General features: G+C 38.0%; 1 protein-coding gene across 5 annotated transcripts in view; it reads left to right on the top strand.

Annotated features, from left to right (window-relative positions):
• LOC126334821 (arylsulfatase G-like) overlaps positions 1-25095 on the top strand; it is a 262638-nt gene that overhangs the window by 25863 nt on the left and 211680 nt on the right. For 3 of the 5 annotated variants that reach the window (XM_049997469.1, XM_049997470.1, XM_049997468.1), the window contains exons 5-8: positions 4758-4818; positions 5621-5749; positions 5860-6008; positions 8137-8199. In XM_049997469.1, coding sequence (XP_049853426.1) covers positions 4758-4818; positions 5621-5749; positions 5860-6008; positions 8137-8199 — 402 coding nt within the window. The remainder of the gene's footprint in view (positions 1-4757; positions 4819-5620; positions 5750-5859; positions 6009-8136; positions 8200-25095) is intronic. The other 2 variants (XM_049997472.1, XM_049997471.1) reach the window with 1 other exon arrangement.

Raw genomic sequence — 25095 nt, 5'->3', positions numbered from 1 at the left:
GAAATGAGACACTTAAAGTAGTAAAGGAGTTTTGGTATCTGGGGAACAAAATAGCTGATGATGGTCGAAGTAGAGAGGATATAAAATGCAGACTGGCAATGACAAGGAAAGAGTTTCTGAAGAAGAGAAATTTGTTAACATCTAGTATAGATTTAAGTGTCAGGAAGTCTTTACTGAATGTATTTGTATGGAGTGTAGCCATGTATGGAAGTGAAACATGGACAATAAATAGTTTAGACAAGAAGAGAATAGAAGCTTTCGAAATGTGGTGCTACAGAAGAATGTTGAAGATTAGGTGGGTAGATCACGTAACTAATGAGGAGGTGTTGAATATGATTGGGGAGAAGAGAAGTTTGTGGCACAACTTGACTAGAAGAAGGGATCGGTTTGTAGGACATGTCCTGAGGCATCAAGGGATCACAAAAAAAGTTTGGAGGGTAAAAATCGTAGAGGGAGACCAAGAGATGAATACACTAAGCAGATTCAGAAGGATGTAGGTTGCAGTAGGTACTGGGAGATGAAGGAACTTGCACAGGATAGATTAGCATGGATAGCTGCGTCAAACCAGTCTCAGGTCTGAAGACCACAACAGCAACAACAACACTCTCCCACTGATCAAAGAAATCTGTGAACATTGGTGCTGCCCTTCTCTGCATGCATTCATCATCCCCTGTTAGTCCTATTTGGTCTGGATCCCACACTTTTGAGCAGTATACTAGAAGCAGTCGCCAAGTGATGTGTGAACAATGTCCTTTACAGACTGATTGCACTTCCCCAGTATTCTATCAATAAACCAATCATGTTCACATTCCAACAACTCACACATATAAACACTTGCATATGCAGAAATGCAACTCAAAAGTACATACACATGCATACGCAGAAAAGCAGAACTCCCCTTCCCGATGCGCGCTTGGAATCATGGATCAGTCCTTGTACTGTCTCACAGGCAGAAGTCAAAACAGGCTAAGACCTAACCAGAGAGTGGTGTTTTTAGGTAATAACTCACTCATAGTGAAGGCACTGAACCGTCAACAGCCACACAAACACAACTGAAAACTGCATATTTTGGACAAATCCTTTCTCAAGCTAGAGTTCACATATATGGATATGCACGCGCGCGCACACACACACACACACACACACACACACACACACACACATATATTACATCACATCACATAAATATCTAGTGCCACCATACAACCAAAGGTGAACAATGACAGAAAATATTGGTAGTGAATATTAATTACCAATGTGTGAGAAAGTATCATTAAATCTCTCACTCTGTTGTTTGAAAGAGCAAGATTCCAAGAAGATTTTGAGCAAAAACCTCCGTCTCTATTGTGATATTACATCTCAGCTTTCTCTGATCGATCTCAAGGAGGAAGCAGTGGATAACACTGCTTAATTCGTGCTAGAGCAAGTTTTGAACTTTGCACCAATGTCTAAGTATTTACTAGTTGTTAGTTCTGTCAACCAAGCTGTTTTTAAACTACCTCCAGTTGCTGCCAAGCATCTTGGATCCATGCTAGGAAAATGTTTGAACTTTCCATCAACATCCAGTCATTTACCAGTTGTTAAGTTATGTCAAACAAGCTTTTTTCAAATTACCTCCAGTCACTGTCAAGCAGGTTGGGAAAGAAGCTTATCATGTATTGACTGAGAAACATTCACCCAAGCAAAATATTGCAGCAGCTGAGTGGGTTGTTTTGAAGTGTCTCAAGATGAATAGTGATTTTGTATCTTACCTGTGTATGAGGGCAATGCTAGTGTTGTTTGGGGCAAGTGGGATTATGTTCAAAAGATGCAGTGTGTACTGAATGATTCAGAATATTTCAGACTCAGTGCTGACATGACAAAAAGAGTTGAGAGATAGACGAACAACATCTTGAAGAAAAGATTAATTATTGCAAGAGTCTATCAGGAATCTTAACTCTTGTGGTGTTTCCCCTAGATTATATGGTATTCCAAAGATCTGTAAGGAAGCAGTCTCTTTTAGGCCTTTTGTCAGTAACATCGGTGCTCTGGCATACCAGGTAATAAGATACCTTCCTGCTCTGATGAGTCCACTAGTAGGTCAGTGTGCACATCACATTACAAACTCGGCAGATTTCTTACACTGACTAGAGGAATTATGTTTGAATAACAGAGATGTTTTAGTGAGTTTTGATGTGGATTCCCCCGTTAATCTTGTTAGAGTATCTGATTCATTACAGTTAATTGTGGTTAGGTTTGATGTTGAATTAACTGAGCAATTACAACATGTGTTGTGTTCATTATGATTAGTTGTTCTTAGGTTTGATGTGTAATTAACTGAGTGATTATAACATGCTGTGTGTCCACTTACTTTTATTCAATGACCAGTTCTATGAGCAGATAGGTGAAGTTGTGATGGAAAGTCCTTTGTCACCTATCATTGCCAGTCTGTATGGAAGATTTTGAGGAATGTGCTGTGGAGTTGGTGGCATGTACCCTGCATGATTTTTTTTTAGATATGTAGATTATACTTTTTTTTTATAGCACCTGATTTCAATCTAGCCTAATATTCGCTTCACAATGGACGTGAAAAAGCATGGCCACCATTCCTTTCTTGATATGTTGTTCAAGAAGAACATAGATGATACTTAGGTACTTGGCATTTATAGTGTAATGGTCAGGGTGGGGAGATGTTCATCTGGTTGAAGTTGGCACAACAGCTCTCCCACCTGGACTTTGTAGGTTTGATGGACAGGCAGGACTGCAGGAATTGTAAAAGATGAAGGCTGCCAGAGCAAGATAGATGGATTTCAGGAAAACTCTTTATTTTTCATCAAGCTAAAGCTGATACAGGTGTGCTCACTCAGCCAGTGGGTACAGTCTGGCATTGACACACCAAGTCTTCACGTTGGTATAAGAGCAGTGACCACCCTTGAAGGACACACATGCTGCTGTGAGGCAACATATTGATGTAGTACTGAGTAGTGGCGGTGGCCAGCCAAAGCTAGCGTAGCATTCTTGCAGCCCAGAGTGACTGTGCACGACACAGCCAACAGCAGCTAGGCAAAGTTTTCACTGAATTACATGGGTAACCTGACATTGTCAAAGCTCGGACCCTGAGGAACATAGCTGGATGCTGGCTAGAGCAGGCCAATTGACTTACACACAGGTCTGTTGCACTCTGTTGCCAAACTGTTCACTGACTCCTTCACTGCTCTTCATTAAGTGTTGCTACTAGTAGGCCTTCAACCCTGCATATTTGTACCATTCTTGCACTGAATTGTTCTGCTGCCTGGTGGCGATGGAATGCACTGGTGATTGATGCAATGCTGTGTCAATGAGTTGTTACTGGAGTCTTGTGATATGTTGACATAAAGTGTGGGGTGGTTTACAGGACTGCTGTGTTGTCATCTGTATGCCTTCAGGATATTAATTTGATCACAGTCTCCTGAAATTCCTTTACATTGTGGTACTCTGTCCACACACTGATCTGTATCTTCAGGGTGGTTGTTACTATCTGGTTCGGTATGAAGGGATACTTCGTACCTTGGTTCACAGAGCCCACATCATCTTCAACCCTTGAAGTTCTCCATCTGACTTGGGCCACCTCAGAAGCAAGTTTTACCTGAATAGCTATAATGAAAGATAACTCAGACACAGGTTGCACTATTGACCTTCTGATTGTCAGATGGAGTATGAAAATAACTTGATGGCACCTACGTCTACAGCCTTTTGACCTTACACAATTTCCTTCAGGACTGATTATATTCTTTTAAAACGTGATAAGAAGTGGGCCTTCTGAGCACCATCTAAGATTAGGGCCATTTTAGGGTCTGTAACGCATGGTGTTGGTTTGCATGAGGTGGGAGTCTATTGTATTCTTTGTGCGTGTGACATGTCATACATTAGTCAGATCATCAGGACTGTGGAGGACCAGTGTGCAGAGCATAAGTGCTACACTCGCTTATAAAGGCTTTGCAAATTTGTTGCTGCAGAACATAGTCTTGTTTTTGTCATATATAACAACAAAGAGGTTCAGGTGTGCATTTCCAGCTGTTCCTATAGCTAAGGAAGCACTTGAAATTAAATTGGCTTGTGCCCTTATAGATAAGGATTTGCCTAAATTTTGCTTGTAATCCTGCTCTCTACCTGGTCAAGCAACAGAGGACAGAGTTAATGCTGTTCACTCCCCTGTTGATAATTAATATTCACTATCAATAACTGCTGACATTAGCCATCATTAGTTGTTTGAGTACATACACCAAATAGCTGATTACAATAATTAATCTTTATTTACGACAGACTGTGTTTTGGCGTAATCACTGATAGTGGTACAAGATATCCTCCACCCTGTCGTGGTTTGTGGGATATGTATGTAGATATTTGATACCCTCTGATATTCGCCTTGTTGATAGCTGAAAGATTTTTTGAGTCCAGTGAAGAAATTATGGTAGTCTAGATGAATATTTCACAAAATCTTCAGAATCATAATACTTCAGGGATGAAATCTCGTCAGTGAGGGGAAGTATGGTAACAACTATATTGATCTAAAAGGAGGCTATGTGAAAAAAGAAATTTTTTACAAAAAAGAGTATTTTTCACCACACCAGGACACTTCCAGCTTCCTCCAATCTGGAATTTTCACCAGTGTATGCTGTTTATGTCATTCATGGAATGAAGAAATTTAACTGAAAGTGATTAACTGTGCATTAATTTTTGAGATGCAGTATACTGTATTTACAGGCATGAATTACAATGTAATCTGAAATTATTTTCAGCTTTGTTGGTGGAAGAGCACTCATTATGCATGTGAAGGAGGGCAGTGTCTCAGCAGAAAATGTAAGTATCTTGTCTGTAGTTTTTTTGTAACTGATTAAAAAAAATGGATATGTAGCACAGCACTTGGGCACTGGACTATTAGGAGCATGTTTGGTTAATACTTTTATTTGGTTCATTAACAAGTTTGATCTCCTACTGTATAAAGATATATTTATCATGAAAGTCATAAATGGAGAAAATGTTTGCTGTTCCATGTCAACAATGATTAAAACAATAATACATTCATATCCAATATTTTCATGACAGAATTTTTAACATTACTGAATTTTCATTAAAATCTATAAATGAGAAAGATACTGAAAAGCAACCTCATGTTCTTATAAAAGATGAGAAAACAAATATAGTAGAGACACAGCAGATATTTTATAGCATATAGTAAATGGAAATATGGATTTTTCTAATCTTAATGTGTCGTTGCATAGCATAATTCTTTCCTAATTCATTTACACGCCAGCTGAAGCATATGGTGCAGTGGCAACTGAAGAAATGGCATTCCTATCTTAGTGTTTCAATTCTCCACTGTATCATCATATTGTTTCAATATTTTAGTTTTATTTTAAATTTTAATTCTAAATCCCAGAAAATAAAGATAAAAAGGATGGTGTTTTTTTTCCACAGGAAAGTGAATTTTTTTTAAAACCACTTTATTGAAATTGTTATACCATATTCCATTTAAATTATTGTTTTGTTAGATGAAAAATTATGTCAGTACATATACAACATGACCTAGGAATAGTTAATAAATAATTCTCTATTTCCAAACCTGGTAAGCACGTTTTTCATAAAAAGAGATCATTTCTAGGGCTTGATCAAGACTGGAGACATTTTGGATGAGTTAAATGGAGTGCATGTCACAAACTCGACAAGGAAAAAACTTGCTAGTATAATGAAAAAGAGCATAGCTAAACCAATCACTGTCAGAATTATCAAAGTAAGTGTGCTCTCAACATGTAACTAGACATTACTTTTGAAGCACCAGGATTTGTAGCTGTACTTCTATATTACGTCTTACTGTATGAATTGTTTTCTTTCAATTTGTAGGCCTTCCTACATGAACCTGACATAATATATCCTCCAATTCTCACCTTGCTACTTCAGGCCCATCTTGATCCAAATGAGTTGGTACGGCTGCATAAGGAAAATGCATTAGGTCAGTCCTTGACGAAACAAGTTTCGCAAGATGCTCCAAGGTACGGAAATAAATTTTCAGTCATACAAAATTCATTTTCTTAAGTATTGCAGATATGACTTCTCCTGCACAGCTTTTTGAAGTGTAAGCAAAAAGTGAGAAATTGGAGTTGAAGTGTTACATGCATAAAAGCATGATTTAATGATAAATTCATATTTCAAAACACTGCCAACATAAAATAATATGGTCACACGTCTTACTCCAGCAATCCAACCATAACGCAAAAGTGAACTCTTCACCAGATACCTTTTTCTTATAAAATAGCAAGGCTTTCGAGGAGGGTAGGAGGCTTTCAGGTTGCCACTCTTTCTGCGGTTTAAGTGAACTTACCCACAAAGACAAATAACACAACCATTCACAGCCATGTTGACATTCAAATTAAATGCCAATTACATAACAGAACGAAAAGGCAAAAATTCTTAATGTTCCTGTGTAATTTTGAGACTGCGAGGAAAAATGTTTAGTATGATTTATTTTGAGGCAGTAACCGTTTTCTAGCCTTTGGTGTGATGAATTTTCGATGCAAAAGGGATGTTATTGTAGACACTGAAGTCACGGTGATGTATGGAAACTGGTGTACCCTTACAGTGATTTTTGAGAAGTACTGTGATACAAGAGGAAACAATAATCAATCATTGTACGCTATATTCTACTCTTGTCAGTTACTAGATTAAGATATATTATCATAACACTAAAAGTGATCTATAACATTTAAAAGGAGAGCTAGAGCTGTTGTATTGGAGATGTCTTTGCTTGGAGCCAAAACAAAACTAGCTATTAGGTGATGTCAAACCCCAGAACCGGAAATGAGAAATCTAGATGCCACATAAAAACCAAGAAATGAAGCTATCACCAAAAGACTTCAATTATGATTAAAGATAAATCTAAATAACATGGTTAACAAATAACAGAGAAATGCAGTTTGTAATATGCAAATGTAAAATGAAGAAAACCAATAGGAGAGAAGAACTGTGGATACTTAAAAAATCAAAACAGGATGGAAATCAAGCAAAAATAGAAAAAGATGTGAATCTTGCTATTGTGCACAGTGTATTATATTTGAAACATGATTAAAGAATGTTATAGCTATTACAAAAAAGTTGATGCAGAACTTGATGAGACGATGTGCAGAAGTTCCCTGTACATCATATAAAATCCTGATATGAATTTTGAAATTTTCCCGGTGACTTGAATTTTCAAACATAATACACCCTCCCATAAACTGACCATGAATCATTGCCTTGTTGCTGGTATGCAAACACAATGTAAGGAAAACAGAGGTATTTTTCTCACTGTAGAACAAGCCATCTGTTATAACTTTCCTAATTCCAGTTATGTTGGAAATTGTAAAAGTCATAAAACAAATTTGATGTGCTGGATTCAGTACCTCCTGTTAATGGATATAAATTAAAGAGAATGTACAGAATTGCTTACCAGGAAAAGATGGCATATTAGATGAACTGTACTATCTCATTCTCACACTGAGAATAATAAAAAGAAATAAAGAAAAGAAGAAGAAGAAGAAAAAAAGGAACACCAACTGCTGATTACTTGCTCAGTTTTCAGAACAGGTTTTTAATGCCTATAAACAGTTTATTCTCTGTTTTTCAGGAGTTGAAACTCAAAGGATACACATATGTTATGTCTTCAAGATGTAATCAGGATAGACTTTTGTTTCCAAAGTAAGAGGACTGGGAGATACTACATGAACTCTTTGCCTACCACCATCTTTGAAAGAATCAGTACTTTGATTTTGAGGTGTAATGTGAGTGAAATAATATCTAGTGGCACATGCAAGAATGAGAAAGGAATTGACACTTTAAGTGCTGATATTTTGTCAGAAACTTGAGATACAACTTTAGAACCATCATCTTGTGAGTAGCGAGACACATCATATTTAACGGAAAGCATAGAAATTGAGCACGAGAACAAGGGAATTGAAGAATAATTTCAGAAGTGGATGTCCTTTTTAAGTATTGCACCAAACACGAAGAGGAAAATGTTACAGAGCTGAGAGAAAGTGTTGAGTTGTTGGGGTGATAACAGGTTATGTTGCTTATTGAGTTAATTGTAAACACCCAGAGTTGTTATGTGTAAGGTATAACCGAACTGAACATATAATTTTTCAGGAAAGAACTGGTCTCAAACAGTCATGGAAAACCTTCAGTGATGTCAACCTGTGACAAAACAAGGTGGGATATTTTTACTTCCCCTCTTGCTTTGCTATCTGCCTCCTTGAATTCATTTTTTTATTTCTGACTAATTACCATTAACATACACGAGTATAATTTGCATATTCATAAAAGAGAAAGGCTGGCCCTTCGTTTTAAAGAATATAGCACCAGATCTAATTTTGTGGTTAGTTTTATGTATGTAATTGATTTTCTAATTTATTTTGACTATTCCTAGTTAGTATCTTTTTTTATAGGGTGAAATCAGTAATTGGTTCACAACTTAAAATTCTATTATTGACTTATAAACAAATATAATTGTGTACTAATTATAAACATGTGGAGGAACAACTAATAGTATTCTTAAAGTATCTATTTGGCTCTATTTGAAAACATGTTAGCAAAGACATCCCTTAATTAATTCCAAAGTAATTAACAGTTTTGTCAAAAATATTGTGTTCATAACAGTATCTGTTAATTTCATCATTTAAACAAATAATTTGGCCTAACTCTTGTAGTAGAAAAAACTGTTAAAAAGAAAGAATTTTTTGATGCATTTAGTTAATTTAATGAGTTAAGTTTTAATTGTAATTTCTGTAAATTAAACTTCGAACAATGTGCAGTTTCAGTGCCTATTAGTGTGCTGATATATAAAGGGCCAATAGTTAACTGGCCATATAACTGTGTAATAATGGGGTGGTTGTAAACAGTGAAAGTAAAGAACTGTGAAACGCACCTGTGCACCTGTTGGCTACATCATTTAAAGTAGTCAGTGTTGAAGTGTCCCCCCCCCCCCCCCCCCCCCATTTTTCAGCCAGAGTCACAACGCAGTAAGTTGACACCGAGGACCATCAGTGATGAAATAAAGCAGGCGAATGTCACAAAATGAATGGTTTATGGAATTTGTTTTGAAAATGGAAAGATAATTTTAACTATTCCACAGTAATTTCATTGATAGTAACACAAAAACTTTTGTAGGATTAAATGACATTATGGATATGAAACAGTCTTGAATGGAGAACCTAGCTGTCATGTGTTTTGTAAGGGAGCCACACTTTCATCACAATGATAGCTATCAGTGAGAAAGAAAATGACAAATAACTGAACTGAGATTGAATAAAGACTAAATGTGAGAAAATGAAGAAAGTTGCAACATAATTTCTCACAATAAAAAATAGAAAACCTGTTAACATAGTTAACATTTTTGATGTCCCAAAGGAAAACCTGATTCATATTACAAATATAAATATAACATATGTAACATTAAAATATTATTGTTTTGAGTTTAGAATGTCATAGGGATTTATCCGTGCTCTGGGCCTATGTGCTCTAAGGCTGCGTTCACACTGCCAGCCGGGCCGAGCCGAGCCTGGCCGGGCCGCCGCTCGCTTTGATATCAGACACATTGTTTTGAATTGCGGTGTTCACACTGGCGGCCGGACTACGCCGACACGGCGTGAGCCTCCCGGAGCCGAGCTGGTGACATCCCGAGTGTTTAATATTGCCGGCGCGAGCCGACCACAGGCGCGAGCCTGTGGAGCAGTTCTACAGCTTCTGCAGTACACGCATCACACGTCTCCTTTCTGCTTTCGTCACAAGTGTGACTGCACACGTCTTTTATTTTAAGATGTTACCTCACATTTTACAATCAGTGAGGGAAAATTATGTCTATTATAATGATACATGAGAAATTACTTTCATTTCATTTATTTAATCTAGCGTATTTACATGCATTTACAACAATAGCTTGCCAGCGATCGCGGCACTGCCGCCACTGAATAGTTCGCATTTACTTGGAGACAGATATGAGTGTCACTGAGGGATGGAAATGTGTCCCTACCAGATGACAATGAATTGTAAAGTCATGCTGTGGCAGTTCCTTATCAGTGCAAATAGAACCACTGAGTCAAAGGGCATTATCTCAAAACCCTTCGCCTATCAATAATCTTACAAGGTAATGAAAAGAATTCTGTGATGTCATCAGTGGCTCCACATGATGAACCATCACCACTGCCAAGCGCTGCATCATGAAGAAAAAAGTTGGAAAATTCTGAAGGAGTATTTCTGCGATTCTTTGTTGAAGGCAAAGCAAGATATAACTCAAAATGACGAAGCTAATTACTTCCTAATGATTCTCAGGAGTCCCATAAACTCTCTTCCCCTAAGAGGTAAGCATTTGTGAAATTTAAAATACAAAAGCATGACTACAATTAATTGGAGGTAGTGAATGCTGCACAAAGTTCTACTGCAAACCAAAAAGTGTGTACTAATGAATCTTACCTTATAGTTATACACAATTTTTCTTCTGCTGTTATACTTCTGCGAAAATTTGTGTTCTGTTTCAAAATTTTGTCTTGAATGTTCTGCAGCACATACTGAAATGTATTACGATTCATTCTGTAATATGAATAAAATTTTTCAGGATAGTTTTTAAGTTCTTCATGTAAAGAAAAAAACTCTCCTAAATGTCTGTCGCTATTTATGGGAGGAATCCATAATCTCCTAGTTCTTCTGTACTTCAAAAGTCGACGAGTTACTGAAGAGTCAAAACAATACCAATAAAATAATGAAGACAGTGTTCTACACAACAGCACAGACTAACTAAAGGCGAGCAACTGTTGACTGCAGCTGCGTTTTCTACTATTTGCTTGTCAGCTGTCGAAAGATGGGGATTTTTTTCAATTTATTTTGTTTGGCCTCCGGCATTTGGCCATTTAGCCAAAGAGTGGGGATTACCTTGACAGTTCAGCGCAGCCCGCCAATGAAGAAAAAAAAACAATGAAGAACAATGAAACGCACATCTGTGTCCATCTACAGTAGTTTCATTAACTCTCCATTATTTTTTCTGTCAAAGTAGACAACGAGACTACAGAATTGCGCTTCAGTTTCTGCAGTAAAAGTATCACAAATCTCCAGTTTGTTTTTGTGATCAGTTTTACACTACTGATCACTAGTAATTAGTTTTTTTTTTCTGTCCTGCATTATATGACTACACTAAACCAAGTTGTAACAGCGCGATCTCCGTGACTCGCAGACGCAGCACTGACGCGAGTGAATAGCTCGCATTACTTGTGACCAGAGACAGATATCAGTGTCATTATCATTTCAAAAACTTTTTGGTACTTTTAGCTACATTTCATTCGCAACAATGTATGGTCTAAAACGGATCTAACAGTAAGCTACCCGCTACATAACTTTTTCACTACAAGATTTGTAAATCAAGTGCACAACATTGACAAATAGCATCATTTCACAATGACTGTTAAGAAATATGGAAAGATAAACGATTTAATACGAAGCAGTGAGAGCTTTTCCTTCCAGCGAGAAAGAAGTGCCCTCTGAGATGATGAAAGAGGTTGACGTCCTTCAGAGGCTACACAGAAACATTTCACCCACCATACAAAAAATAATCCAGATAAATTTTAGAAAAAAATCTGTTATATAATTATCCGACAAGAAATGTGAAGTACTCGGAAGTGCAAGAGGAAATGAAATGAAAATTCATGGGTTGAGAGGATATGTGATAGCATTACAAAACTGAGTCAAATTTACAATGAACTTGGCAGTACAATCCCATTTTTAATATGATGTCACGTCCCCTTTGTTCTAGAAGCAGGCACTGATTTGGTTGGTAAGGGTCCGATAAAGCCACTGTATCCTCTCCAGGGGCAGTCTGGCTCACAACTATTGTAAATGGTCTTTGATATCCCTGTCTCTGGCACAGAGTTGACATCCATGTTGGACCTATGCATGCCCTATCAAGAACAGATCTGGGGATCTTGCTGGCTACAGGAATACCTCACCATCATGTAGACAGTTATAGAGACATGTTTAATGTGTGGATGAGCATTATCCTGTTGAAAAATAACACCATGATAGTTTCACATGAGAGCTAACACTTGAGGACACAGGATGCCCATGATATACTGGTGTGCTGTCAGAGTTCCCACAGTCACTGCCAGCTATGAGCTGAAGTCATACCCAGTAGCTCCCTACACTATGACACCAGGAATAACACCACTGTGTCTTGCCAGAACATTAGAAAAACGGGACCTCTCCCTGTAATAACTCCCCATGTCACTGCCATACTCACCGATGATGATCATCCAGGGTAGTGGAGAACTGCGATCTATCACTGAACACAGTGATGCAGCCATTTGTGTTGTGGTGTTAACGGCAGCCTATGTGTGGATGGTAACTCCTTAGTCCAGCTGCTGAAAGTGCCTGATGAATGATGATGGATGCTGCAGGGAGTCCATTACTTGTTCGTATATGGCAGGCTAAGATGTGAAGGGGTTACATTGTGCTTGGTGCACAGTTTGGCTACTCTCCCTTGTGGTGGTTAGATGTGGTTGACTGGGACCTTGACAGTGAGTGTGCCTGGCCTTAGATTCCCATGCAGTCACATCTGAATACCCCACAAACCTGGACATTGCACAATTTAAGCAGCTGGTCAAATTGAGACTTAGAATGAGGCCCCTTTCAAACTCTGTCAGGTGATGATAGTGTTTTATTATATGAGCACGCAACATCTCCATCTCCTTAACAGTGATCACTCAACATCTGACACTGTTCACACCCATTTTATATCCTATCAGTCCTCATAACAACACTATACATGAATAACATTAATGCAGTTAGGTGGCCGCCCTACCTTTCACAGATGAACGAAACTCTAAATCACTTACATACCTCCTGATTGTATGTACTTCTACAAAGGTACATTGACATCCAGGCATGTCTTCTGGATACTTCTCATTTTCACATATAGTGTATCTACCAAACAAACAATATAGAGCAAAATTTTATAAATTAATAATAATAATAATAATAATAATAATAATAATAATAATGGAGTGTGGAGTTGATAGTCTCCCGGCAGTCACCTCCCCAGGTGGCGGATAGGGGAATGCTCTCCAGATATGGAGGGTATCGGGGAAATAAAAAACCCGGGGTGGACCAAAACTATCAACCGAAATCCACTAACGTCTGCCTGGTATCGAGCGGTTAGGGGTCAGCGTCTGTTCGCCTAGATGGTGTGGCTGCAGCAACCTTCTTGATCTCAACAATCAAGTTGTATTCCTCATGATCTTTCCTCAGAAGGACCACCACCAAGTTAGTTTTCAACTTGAAAACCAAACATGGTGATAACACAATAATCCACTACCCCGGGCGCCAGTCACAAGGCTGGCTTTACCTGGTCATCAGATTCTGGGGGACCAGGAGCATCATGTTATGCCTAAGGTTGAGAACCAGACGACGTCCAAATTGTTACACACAAAACAAAGACACTTCATCGGTACACTTAATACTAATACTCTTTTCAAACTGGGCAAGTTCAAACAACTTACAGACAAGCTGCAAAAATTCCAGATCAAAATCCTTGCAATCCAGGAAACACGACTTACGGACGAAAACCATTTTGATACAGACAACTACAGGATCGGCAAAGAAAAACCAGCAGTTAAAACTAATGAGAAAGGACTCAAACAGTTTGGCACAGCATTTGCAGTTCACAAATCTATCAGCGACTCTGTCATTGACTTCTAGTCTGCCTCAGAACGTGTATCAACGCTCTCCGTCAAATCGGCCAACAAAGCCTGTACCTTGATCAACGCACACGCACCCACAAATAACTGTAACAAGAAGAACCGCCAGAAAGTGGATGACTTCTGGAATGGTCTTGAAGAGACGACAAACAAAATTGCCAAACACCATGTAATAATCTAGTTAGGCGATTTTAATGCACAATTAGGTAAAGAGAAAAAGTACAGGAAAATGACCGGAATCCATACAGCTCACAAGAGAACTAACAAGAATGGGGAAAGATTGATAAGCTTTTGCGAAAATTTCGGCCTCGTAATTATGTCAACACAATTCAAAAAACCAAACAAGAAACTGTATACTTGGAAGTCGCCCAACACAATGTTGGGTGAATTCCAGATAGACCATGTGGCCATCTCCAAGAGTAACACAGCAGAAAATCTGAATGTGAAAACGAGAAGAGGATTTTTTGACTCAGACCACCGTATTCTACAGATAATGACCAGATTACAACCCAATAGAAAAAAGCCAAAACTAAACAAAGTGCTGAGACCAGACCCCAAATACAAAAAACTCAACAAGGAAAACATCTTACAGGTAATTAGTCACACAAACACCACAAACTGGACAGCACTTGTGGACGTCCTCAAATCCACGATGAAATTGGGCCAACCCCCGAGAAGGAGAAAACACACGTGGTGGAGTATAATATGTGACCAAGCAATAGAAGAAAGGACCAATGCCTGGAAAAACTTCAATAGTCACAAAACATCAGAAAAATGGCAACAATTTCTAGTAATCCGAAAACAAACATCGGAATCTATTCGGAGCGAAAAAAGAAATTATGATAAACGGCGACTAGATGAGATAGAACAAGACTTTAAGATGAGAAATACCAGGAATTTTTATAAGATGTTTAAAGAACATATTGCAGGATACCAGCCACCCAATCTTTGCTTGAAGATACCGGATGGTTCACTAGAAACTAACACGAAGAATAACTGCCAAATCCTCGCAGACTATTTCAACAAACTTCTCAACTGCGAAAGACCTACAGAGGATATTCACTACGAGACTTCTACACCAAATCCTGATGCTAAACCGCCAACCATCAACGAAATAGTAGAAATTATCAAGATACTGAAAAACAATAGAGCCCCAGGAGAAGGTGGAATTATTGCAGAACTATGGAAACTAAATGATGAAAGATTAACAGGAAAAATTCACAAAATCATATTAAACATTTGGAAAACAGAACAGATCCCTTCTGTATGGGAATGCACACTCATCCATCCACTCCACAACGAAGGGGACAAAACTGAACCAAATAATTACAGGGGTATCTCACTCGTACCGGTCACATATAAAATCCTATCAGAAGTTCTCATGAATAAATTAGAAGAACAAGCTGACCCACAAATAGGAGAATACCAGGCTGGTTTTCGCAAGGTACGATCATGCATAGAGCATATCTGGAATCTGAAAATGATTCTCCAGATGAGAAACACCCGAAACACAGTGGCTACTTTTGTAGATTTTAAAAAGGCCTACGACTCAATAGACAGAGTAGCACTCTGCAAGACACTGCAAGAATTCAGCATTGACAGAAAGACGAGCAATCATTCGGGAAACATTAACTGACACAGTCTCCAAGGTTAAATTTATGGGGGATATCTCGGAACCATTTGAAATCCACACTGGAGTGTGACAGGGTGACAGACTTTCACCATTACTCTTTAACATCATTCTTGAAAAAATTATCAGGACATGGGAAAAAGAAGTCAAAGGAATCCAAATTGGCATTAGAAAAGATAATAGATTCAATGTGAAGTGTTTAGATTTTGCGGATGATCTTGCAATCCTCACAAATAATAGAAAAGAAGCCACTAACGCCATAGAGAAGTTACACGAAATTGCACAAAGAACTGGCCTGCAAACCTAGTACATAGAAAGAATGCCACAAGACAAATTGCCTATTGTGACAACCCATGGGAAAATCGTACAAGTACCACATTTTACGTACCTGGGAGAAATCATCCAGCCATCAGGGATCAACCTAAAGGCCAATGAGGAAAGAATAAAGAAACTACAGAAAGCATATAAACTCACGTGGAACTATTATAACAAAAAGTCCATATCCATTAATGCAAAATTGAAGCACTACAACACTGTCGTACTTCCGGAGGCACTGTATGCATCTGAAACAACACAAATAGGTGGGCAAACTGAAATCAGAGAAATAGAGAAAGAAGAAACGAAAATTCTCAGGAAAATTTTGGCCCGATACAAGAGCAAGGAATCTGGAAGAAGAGACCAACATCAGAATTATATAAATACACAGACAAGATTACGGATACAATAAGGAAAAGAAGAATGCAGTTCTACGGACATATCCACAGGATGAATGAAAACAGAATTTCAAAGCGAATTCTTAAAGTCATTAACTCAGGCAGGGGAAAAACAAAATGAATGAAAGAAGTTAGAGGACCTCAGACAAGCACACATAACAGTAAACGTGGCAGAAAATAGAACTGAATTCAGGAACATCTTCAAAAAACATAAATTTGACACGACAACACAGAAGAGACCAGGATGCAAATGGACATTGGAGCAAAAGAAACAACACAGTGAACACATGAAGAAAATTTGGGCTCATAAAAAACATAAGCAATCATCATAAAGGAATTCAAGTTCAAATGCTCTCTTATTATTATTATTATTATTATTATTATTATTATTATTATATCTGAACAACATGCACAACAAGAAAGACTACAAAAAGGATTAGTGCAAAAGCTCCATAGTAAAAAATGATTATCTTAAATGCCAAAATTAGACATTACAAAACAGTAATTGAATCATCAGTGTTATATGCCAGGAAACCTTGGCACTAAACAGGAAAACTGATACGAAAGAAAGAAGAAAGCAAAATAATTAGGAAAATTTTGGGACCAAGATGGTCCAAGAATAGGTATAGACTACAGAAAACCTCCAAAATTGAAGAATATTCTAATATAGGGACGGACATGAGGAAAAGACGTCTCAAATTGTATGGCCACATAATGAGGCTTCCTGAACGCAGACTAACAAAAAAAATAGTAAAATTTGTAGTTTCCCTTGATAATGGAGGAGAATGAATCCAAAATGTTAAAAAAAAAGACTTTAAATTAGCCAAAATAATCAAAGAAGAAATAGACACAAGGAACAATTTTAGAATAAAAGTTGAAAAATGGGAGCTTAAACCAGAGAGAAAGGCCCGAAGAACCAGAACAAAATGGAGTGAAGAAAGGAGAGCTAAATTCTCACAAACAATGAAAAACTGGTGGGCAAATAAAAAGAACAAGAAGAATGGACAATGAAGCATCTTTACTTAACGTCTTCCACTCTGGGAGCCTTGTGGCTAATAATAATAATAGTAATAATATACTTTAATATAAAAAATCCCAATTACATTCATGATAATTATATAGGAGTGAAACACATTGTACACGCTATACCTTTAAGTTTCTATGTGGTGTGAAATATGAGAGGGTCAGTGGTGACATCACCATCATAGCACACCTGTGTGTGATATCTACCATTTATTCTAGTAATTGTGATGTGACCCTTTTTCACTTAGAGAAGAAAGTGTCAAAAGGCTGTGTTTGCTATCTATTGACTTGCCATCATGAACTGTTGAAGTTACATACCAATTAGGTTTAATGGTATATTGTGAAGACACTACAAGTCACAGCTGGAACTACTATATAATGTGTTCATGAACCAATTCAGTGATGCACCTGTCCTTTCTGATATTTCCAGTAGCTTTTTCATAACCCAAATTACACTAATATACCACATTTCATGCCTAGTTCAACAAATGCTGCATTACCAACATGTATGCTAAACTGATAGGCCTGGAACAAAGTGAATGTGTACTGGGATATTAACAAGGATTGAATGCCAGAGTAACAAATGATTGGGGATGTTTTTTGATTTGACATCCTCTGTTTGGTCACATTATTATGACCATATGACAAGTGAGTATATACATAGCATAGCTCATCCTGTACATCTCTTTATGTGCGATAGCAAAACAGTAAGGGTGGAGGGGGAGATAATGCTCACTACATTTGTCACATTCTATAAGCCACATGTTCCCCTGGGTTACGCACCTTAGGAAATTTGGACAGTCTGGTCTGTGAATGGATGCAATGAATTCAGAATTAACGGACTTAGGGACTGTTAATGCTACTAGTCTTCTACAACCTCAAACTTAAGACATGTTTTGGTGCCTCCCACAAATCAACCAACCAACTATTTTGTGGCCCAATGGTGGAAAGTTATACTTAAAAGTGAACAAGCATATTGGTTAGCTGCCTTGATGGTATGAATAATGCAAATATCTATAAAAATCATCAACCTCAAGGTGTTCTGTGTGCCAGTAAGCTCGATGGCTGTTCATGCAAAACATCTTTAATAGGTAACACCTAAGCTACTGGCCACACTTCAATTCTGTTAGACTTGTGCAGTGGGGCTCACTCTTGATGGGCCTTTATTTCCCCAAGTGGCTCTTACTGTATCACTCAAAGACACAGCCAACAGCTCAAGTGGTTGGTTGGGTAGAGTTCAGATCCAACATACAAGAAAGATCTTTGGAAAATAATGCTCACATAACTAGAAGTTAAAATAAATGTTATGAAAGGCAAGAAAAGTTAGCTCATTTGGAAAGGTTCCATGATCCCATTTAGGTAAAACTCTACAGTGTACACATGGAATGCTTACATCCATGAGTCATATCATGAGCAGGACTATATATCTGAGATTCTCTACTTCTCTCCCTGATACAAAATGGAAAAAACGTTCAGTATTACCATATTCTAACAGAACTTTACAACACAATGAATTTTAGCAAGGATTTTTTCCTGGAGAGATTTGTTGGGCATGTACACTCTTTGACATAAAATCTGGCCACCTCAAAGGCAGTCTGAGTAATTCATGTAAGCGGTCAATAAAACCGGCCACCCCTCAGAATTCTTAGTCCAGCCATCTGCACAACCTGGTAACACTGTGGGATGTGAAAGTGTCTGGTGAAAGTGTTGTCTTCTATTCAAGCTGTTACAATGCTATACCTGATTGTGATCCAGCAGAAAATGACACACAGTGTAGATACAAAGTTAAGAGTTTGAATCCACACATTCCTTAATTTTTTTTAAAACACATTTTGGCTGTCTGCTAGAGATATAAGTGTGTTGGAACCTCGAAGACAATTTGCTTCACTTTTTAAGCCACCAGTAACAGCAAAATCTTCCATGAAAGAGCTCATGGTTGTGTGAATATGAGAACAGTTTATACTTGAGAGTTTTCGCACACTGACCGTCCACCAAAAGCCTCTCGACGCTAGCTGTCATTCACCTGGGTGAATGCAGGATGTCGCACCTTGGACACATTTCTCGTCTCACATTAGTAAGTATTGAATTGATTTTTTTTTTCCTCCCACAAAATAACTTCAATAAACCGAGCATAGACAATACAGTTACGTAATGTGTGCAGGTCAAGGTAGGTCTCTGTGACTGTATTTAACACTTGTCATTATGTAATTTGTTTTGCGGTTAAGAGATGGATTTTTTTACACTTGAATCTAAAAGTTGCAAGTGGTAAAAGCAAACATTTGTGCCATATTGTTCACCTCGGGTTTAATAGAGGGATGAAGGCAATGGAGGCTGCTTCTTCCAACTTAATTTTTGTTTTTTTTTAAATACATACTTTTAGTGACACTGAGTAATTTATTAACTGGGTTTTTTATGCCTTAATTGCAACTGTCTCATTTCCATACTACTTGAGTAGGTCACAGAACAGCCTTTAACCAGAGACTGTTTTGAAGCTCAAAGTGCATAATATTTTACTACTTTAAGTTTACTTGGCTTGTAAATACTTTGTTTTACTAAAATAGTCTTCTGTCGCAAGGTTATCGGGGTAATTGAAATCCATTTGTATTAGTAAAGTGCATATTTTATTAGCATTTTTCCTTTAGTTTATTGAACACAACAGTAAAATTATGACAGAAACTATTCACCTACAATATATCCTCTAACATTATCTAAAACAATCTGGTGATGCACAGGTAGTTTTCTGATTCCACAACTGTAGGAACCTGTTTGTTTGGAGTTAAAGAGGTTGTCAAACCAGGTTTTAGGTACAGTTTTGTCCAGAAAGGAATTTTCTTTGTGGTTGTTTGGCCAGGAACAGGAAAAGGTAAACATTTGAGGGCACAGGATCAGAAGAATAAGTATGTGAAGGATGACTTCCCAAACAAACTCCTCAATGGTTTTGTTACTGAAGTAAGTAGAATGCGTTGTTATGTAGCAACAACACTTGATGCAGTTTTGTTGGTTGTTTTTGTTACATTGCGATGGAAAAATGTCTTAGTTGTAGACAGCAAGAGCAGTTCCAATTGATGTATCCCTGGGGAGGAGTTGTAGTGCAGATCACCCTTTTTGTGCAAGAAGGTGCAAAATACATGTGTTATTTGTTCACATTGTCCTTTGCTTGAGGAGATGTCTTTTGTTTTCAGATGTTAATTTCTTGTTAAGAAGTTAACATAAAAGCATGGTAACTTCTCATGTTATCAATATTACGTAGAAATTTTCAGTGAGCGAACTGATAATGTTCAAACAAAAATCCAGTAATAGTTACTCCTTTGATTTTTTGTTGCTGTGGATTAGAGCATGCAGTACTCTTATGCTTGACTTCTGAAGCTTGGCTGTTGAATGCAAGTGTCACATGAAGGTTAAATGATCGCAGTTCATCAAAAATCGAGACTTCCTGAAAGTGGAAAATCAGTCATTCCAGAGTGATCTTCCCTGAAACAAGAAAATCCTTTTCTGACATGATTTATCTGATAGCAGTCACCCCACACACAAAACAAATGTTTCGAGCTGTCTCTGCTAACTTCACCCATCTATTAAATACAAAGCGAACAATATGTCGCAGATGTTAGCTTTTTCCACTTGCAACTTTATTCTGTAACATTAAAACAACATTCATAACATTCAAGTTTACAAAATCCCATTCTTAACTTGCAAGAGAAATACCAGAACTGCAGATAAGAAGATGACAGTTGATAAATACACTCAGAGCAATATACACATGTTTTATAACTGTATGGTGTTCACTCAATATATCAAAGTTATTTCACATAGAAAACCAAACTGCAATAAGCAATAATTTTATGCTTACTGTTGTGAGAGCAGGAACATGTCCAAGGTGTGCCACTCACATTCACCAGGTTGAATGGCTGCCAGTGGCAAGCTGCCAGTGCTGATTGGCCAGTGGCCACTGTAAAGTGCGGAAACTCTTGAACACAAACAGCCTTCAGCTCATTCATGGAAGATTTTGCTATTAATTGTGGATTAGAAAGTGAAGCAAATTATCTTTGAGATTCTATCAGACTGAGACCTTTAGCAGCCAGCCAAAATGCAATTGAAAAATTAAGCACTGAGTGAACTTAAACCATGTTGTTTGCAGCTAGACCATGGGAAAATACAGAATTGTAACAGCTCAATCAGAAGACAACACATCTACCAGACACTTCTGCATCACACAGTGTTGCCAGATCATGCAAATGGCCAGATTCAGAATCCTAATAGGCAGAGATTCATTGATCACATATGTGAATGGCCTGGACATAATCTTTGCGGCAGCTGGTCAGCGGCTAGGTTTTATGTCTGAGAATTTAGCTCTGTGGGACTCGCCCTGATAGCCGTACACATTAAAGTACCACTTCTAGGACAGAGAGATGCATAGGCCCCAGATCAAACAACAAGGGTTGGTGTGCCAGTCAGCATGAATGTAATTTTTAGGTGGTTTACAACATCCCACTTGGTGAATACCAGGCTGGTACCCAAGTCTTGTGTCAATTGCATGATTTGCAGATATTTGCAAAAACTTTCGCTTGCTTCCACATGAAGAACCCTTTGCGCAGCACTAAAGTAAAAGTGGGAAGAAGTATGTGTAAAATTGTGAAGAATCAAATTGGTAAACTAGAGGAAACAGCTGCATTTATACTTACTTTTAATTCACTGGTTTTACCACAATATATCAGCAATAGTCTTCCTAGGTTTAAATTAGGACCTTATGTACCCAACCATGATGAGCTGCTTTAAGTGCCAATATTATGGAGACACGGGCTTACCTTGCAAGTGGCAGGTTACATGCAGTAAATGTGGCAAAACTCTGCATGAAACTGGAATGCTGCAGTGGTAGTATTATGCATAAAGTACTGCCATAGTGAAGATGCACTCTAGATTCATTAGTGTAAAGGTTTCAGGGCTGTTAAGTCACAGGCATGCACAAATTTGTAAACATCAATAAGCAAAAAAACTGTGACCAAAAAAGTTTCATCGACACAACAGTACATTAGAAACATCAATAAACACCTGTAGCTGTGAGTGCTTCCACAAAGATTTGCTGTAAATCTCAGTACAGTAAGAAATGTAAAATATAAAATTCAACTAATTCCAACTCTTTGTCGGAACAGATGAATGTGGAAAAATTATGTATAATAAATAAAGCCATTAAGTTCTTCTCTCATTACTGAAAGAGAACCAATTAAATAAAAAATAGATCTTGAAAAATTGAGTCCATACCTGTAGATTGTACAGACTTGGTTCTATCAGACACACGAAAAGATCTTCCAACAGGGATCAGATTCACTAGCTCTCTGGAGAGTGGAAAAGAAAGACAAACATTACCAATAAAATAACTCCCATACTACATTTGAATGTAAATGATTCAGGTAATATGCAGAGGAATTGAGATTCTTAGAATAGAAAATAACCTTGTTCCTATGTATTTAGGAGGAATTTTTAGAAAAAACAAAAATCAGATGTCAATTTGCTGACGGGCTATATTGTCAGAGGAAAGATGACCTCTTTGATGAGAGGGCAAAAGAAAAGCTGACTGGTTTTGTTAAGTATTTATGCCACTTGTAGCCTCTCCCTGTCGCCATGATCATACAAGCAGTTGCCTTGCATGTGCCGAGGAGGATTATTATATGATTCCTTATCAGCCACCAAATGGACCTAATCTATCTCTATGCCTACAAGATTAATCTATAATTCACAGTTAAGTGCCTGCAGAGGGTTCTTTGAACAATCTTTAAGCTACTTCTCTACCATTCTACTCTCGAACAGTGCCCTGGAAAAACGAACCTTTCCGTGCAACCTAATGCAGCTCACCTGCCCATTCTTCCTCCCATGCAACTTTCAGTGCACATACCATAATTTTTATGATGCTGTGCAACCATTTAGTCCTGGACTCTATCAATAAAAAGCCCCTTTTTATCAGATGATGTGCAGCAATTCGGTGGGGTCATTCTTAATCATTGATTTCTCACTGTACTCTGCAGCCAACACAAATACTGCTCAGTAGGAAGTCTCTAATTATCTGTACTCCAGTGACTACTTTCATATCTGAATACACAAACTAGGAAAAATGGTGCCTGAGAGAAAGCTAGTTAGATGATTGCTCAACTAGGCAAATTGGACACCATGCAGGTTACATGATGTATGTAATCATTGTGGTACTGTCCATGAATGGTTGGCTCTTATTACCTGCATCATCCACCAAGCTGCTGAACCATCCATCCCACAATCTTCAGGGCAACTAAGAAAGTAATATGTTCCTTCGTGGAATTGTGATTGCTACTCCTCAGTCAAGGACAAGTGCATGGCTTTATTTTGGTCCAAGAATTGTCCAACTTCAGAAAAACACACAGCATTTTGGGCGATGATGGCAAAATCTCACAGTATTGTCAAGGACAGGAAGAAGAAGTCATGGCAACAGTTCCTGAATACCATAAAATGTTCCACTTAACCAATGTATCTACGAGAAATCATTGGGAAGATCTGAAGGAGAGGAGCCAGGTATGATATTAATGCTGTGATGTGAGATGCATGTTTCCTGACCAGCAAAGGAGATACTGCCCAGACTATGGCAAAACATTTCAATTAAATTACTGTCACTGTCAGCTAGCAGGTTGTCTTCTTCTACTGGGCAATTATTGATAGTTATGGTTGGAACTTCATTTTCATAAGTAATTGAGCTTACAACTGTTTTATCTCATGACAATTGGGTGAAGGCTTCATTGCAGCATATTGTGTGGAACTAGTTAAAGACCAAAACCATTACAATTATTGCAAGTATTCTAAGGAAATCTTCCTTGATTCTTTTAAATTGGAACACAGCACGATCTCTGGACTTGTGAAAGGAAGCTGTTTTAATTACTTTCCTTTACCACAGGAATGACCTTTCCTGAGTAGTTGTCATAGTGATCCCTCACTAAATGCAGAGGAAAGACGGGGGAAAAGGTGGTCCACACAGCCTAGTCAGGATCTTGGAATGAAGGCAGGTCTGGTGCACTTTATCTGTGGAGAAATTTCCAGTTACCTTGCAGCAAGTATGTACCCCCTTGAAGCACTTGATATTCTAAATTCATTGCATGTAGAATATGATGAACAGACATTACACTGATCCACAGTGGATTTTTTGCAGAAACCAAAGAAGACAGTCTTTATAGATTTCAGTGTGCTGAACTTGAATATCATGATTAAAATTGTATCACAACTCAGGGTTACAAGTAAGTTGGGACTTTACATTTAACATATATTGCTACCATAATAAGTAGGATATATAAATTGATTGAGCTCACGTAGTTTATTTGTGCCATTTCTTTGCTTTCCCCTTGTGGTTGGTGTCTACAGCATGTCTCTGTAGCATCCAGCAGAAATCACCCAACATAACAGTAGTCTACCGCCCTGTGTACTGTTGTTGCCTGAGATAAATGTTCTGGTGGAACCACAGGCCACACTCATCACTGAATGCACCACAATTCTCTGGGAACACATTGTGGTACAAGTAAAGGAAGTCCATCTCCATGGTCATGTTACAACCAATGACATTATAAGTCTGTATGACTTCATGCACAAGGTCTCATTCAAATGGCTTGGTCAGCTTTCCAGATTCCTAAGAACAATATCACATTATGAAAACAATGCCATGCATGCAACTGATGAGTGTGTGTGTCCCTCAGCAGCTGGTTATCTATGTACCAAGTAAATCTTTTCTGTTCTAAGTCATGGAAACTTCTTACACAAATAATTGTGCTGAAATACTGCTTCATTCCTGTGTGCATCCTTCAAAATTGCTGTCATGAGCCCAGATTTAATGTACAATGGTGGGAGACCAATTTTTTTCAGTTTCACTAGAGATTCTTCAGAAATATTGTTGACCCTTGTGTGAGAACTCTTTGAGGAAACCATTCCCTCTGTGTGTAGTGTTTTTCTTGTGCATTGTTGTTTCACTCACACAGGTAGCTGCAATACCTAGTGTACC

Source organism: Schistocerca gregaria, chromosome 2 (assembly GCF_023897955.1).
Source record: "Schistocerca gregaria isolate iqSchGreg1 chromosome 2, iqSchGreg1.2, whole genome shotgun sequence".
Lineage (NCBI taxonomy): Eukaryota > Metazoa > Arthropoda > Insecta > Orthoptera > Acrididae > Schistocerca > Schistocerca gregaria.
Note: the sequence above shows the minus strand (reverse complement) of the source record. Positions and strands in the feature narration are given on the sequence as shown.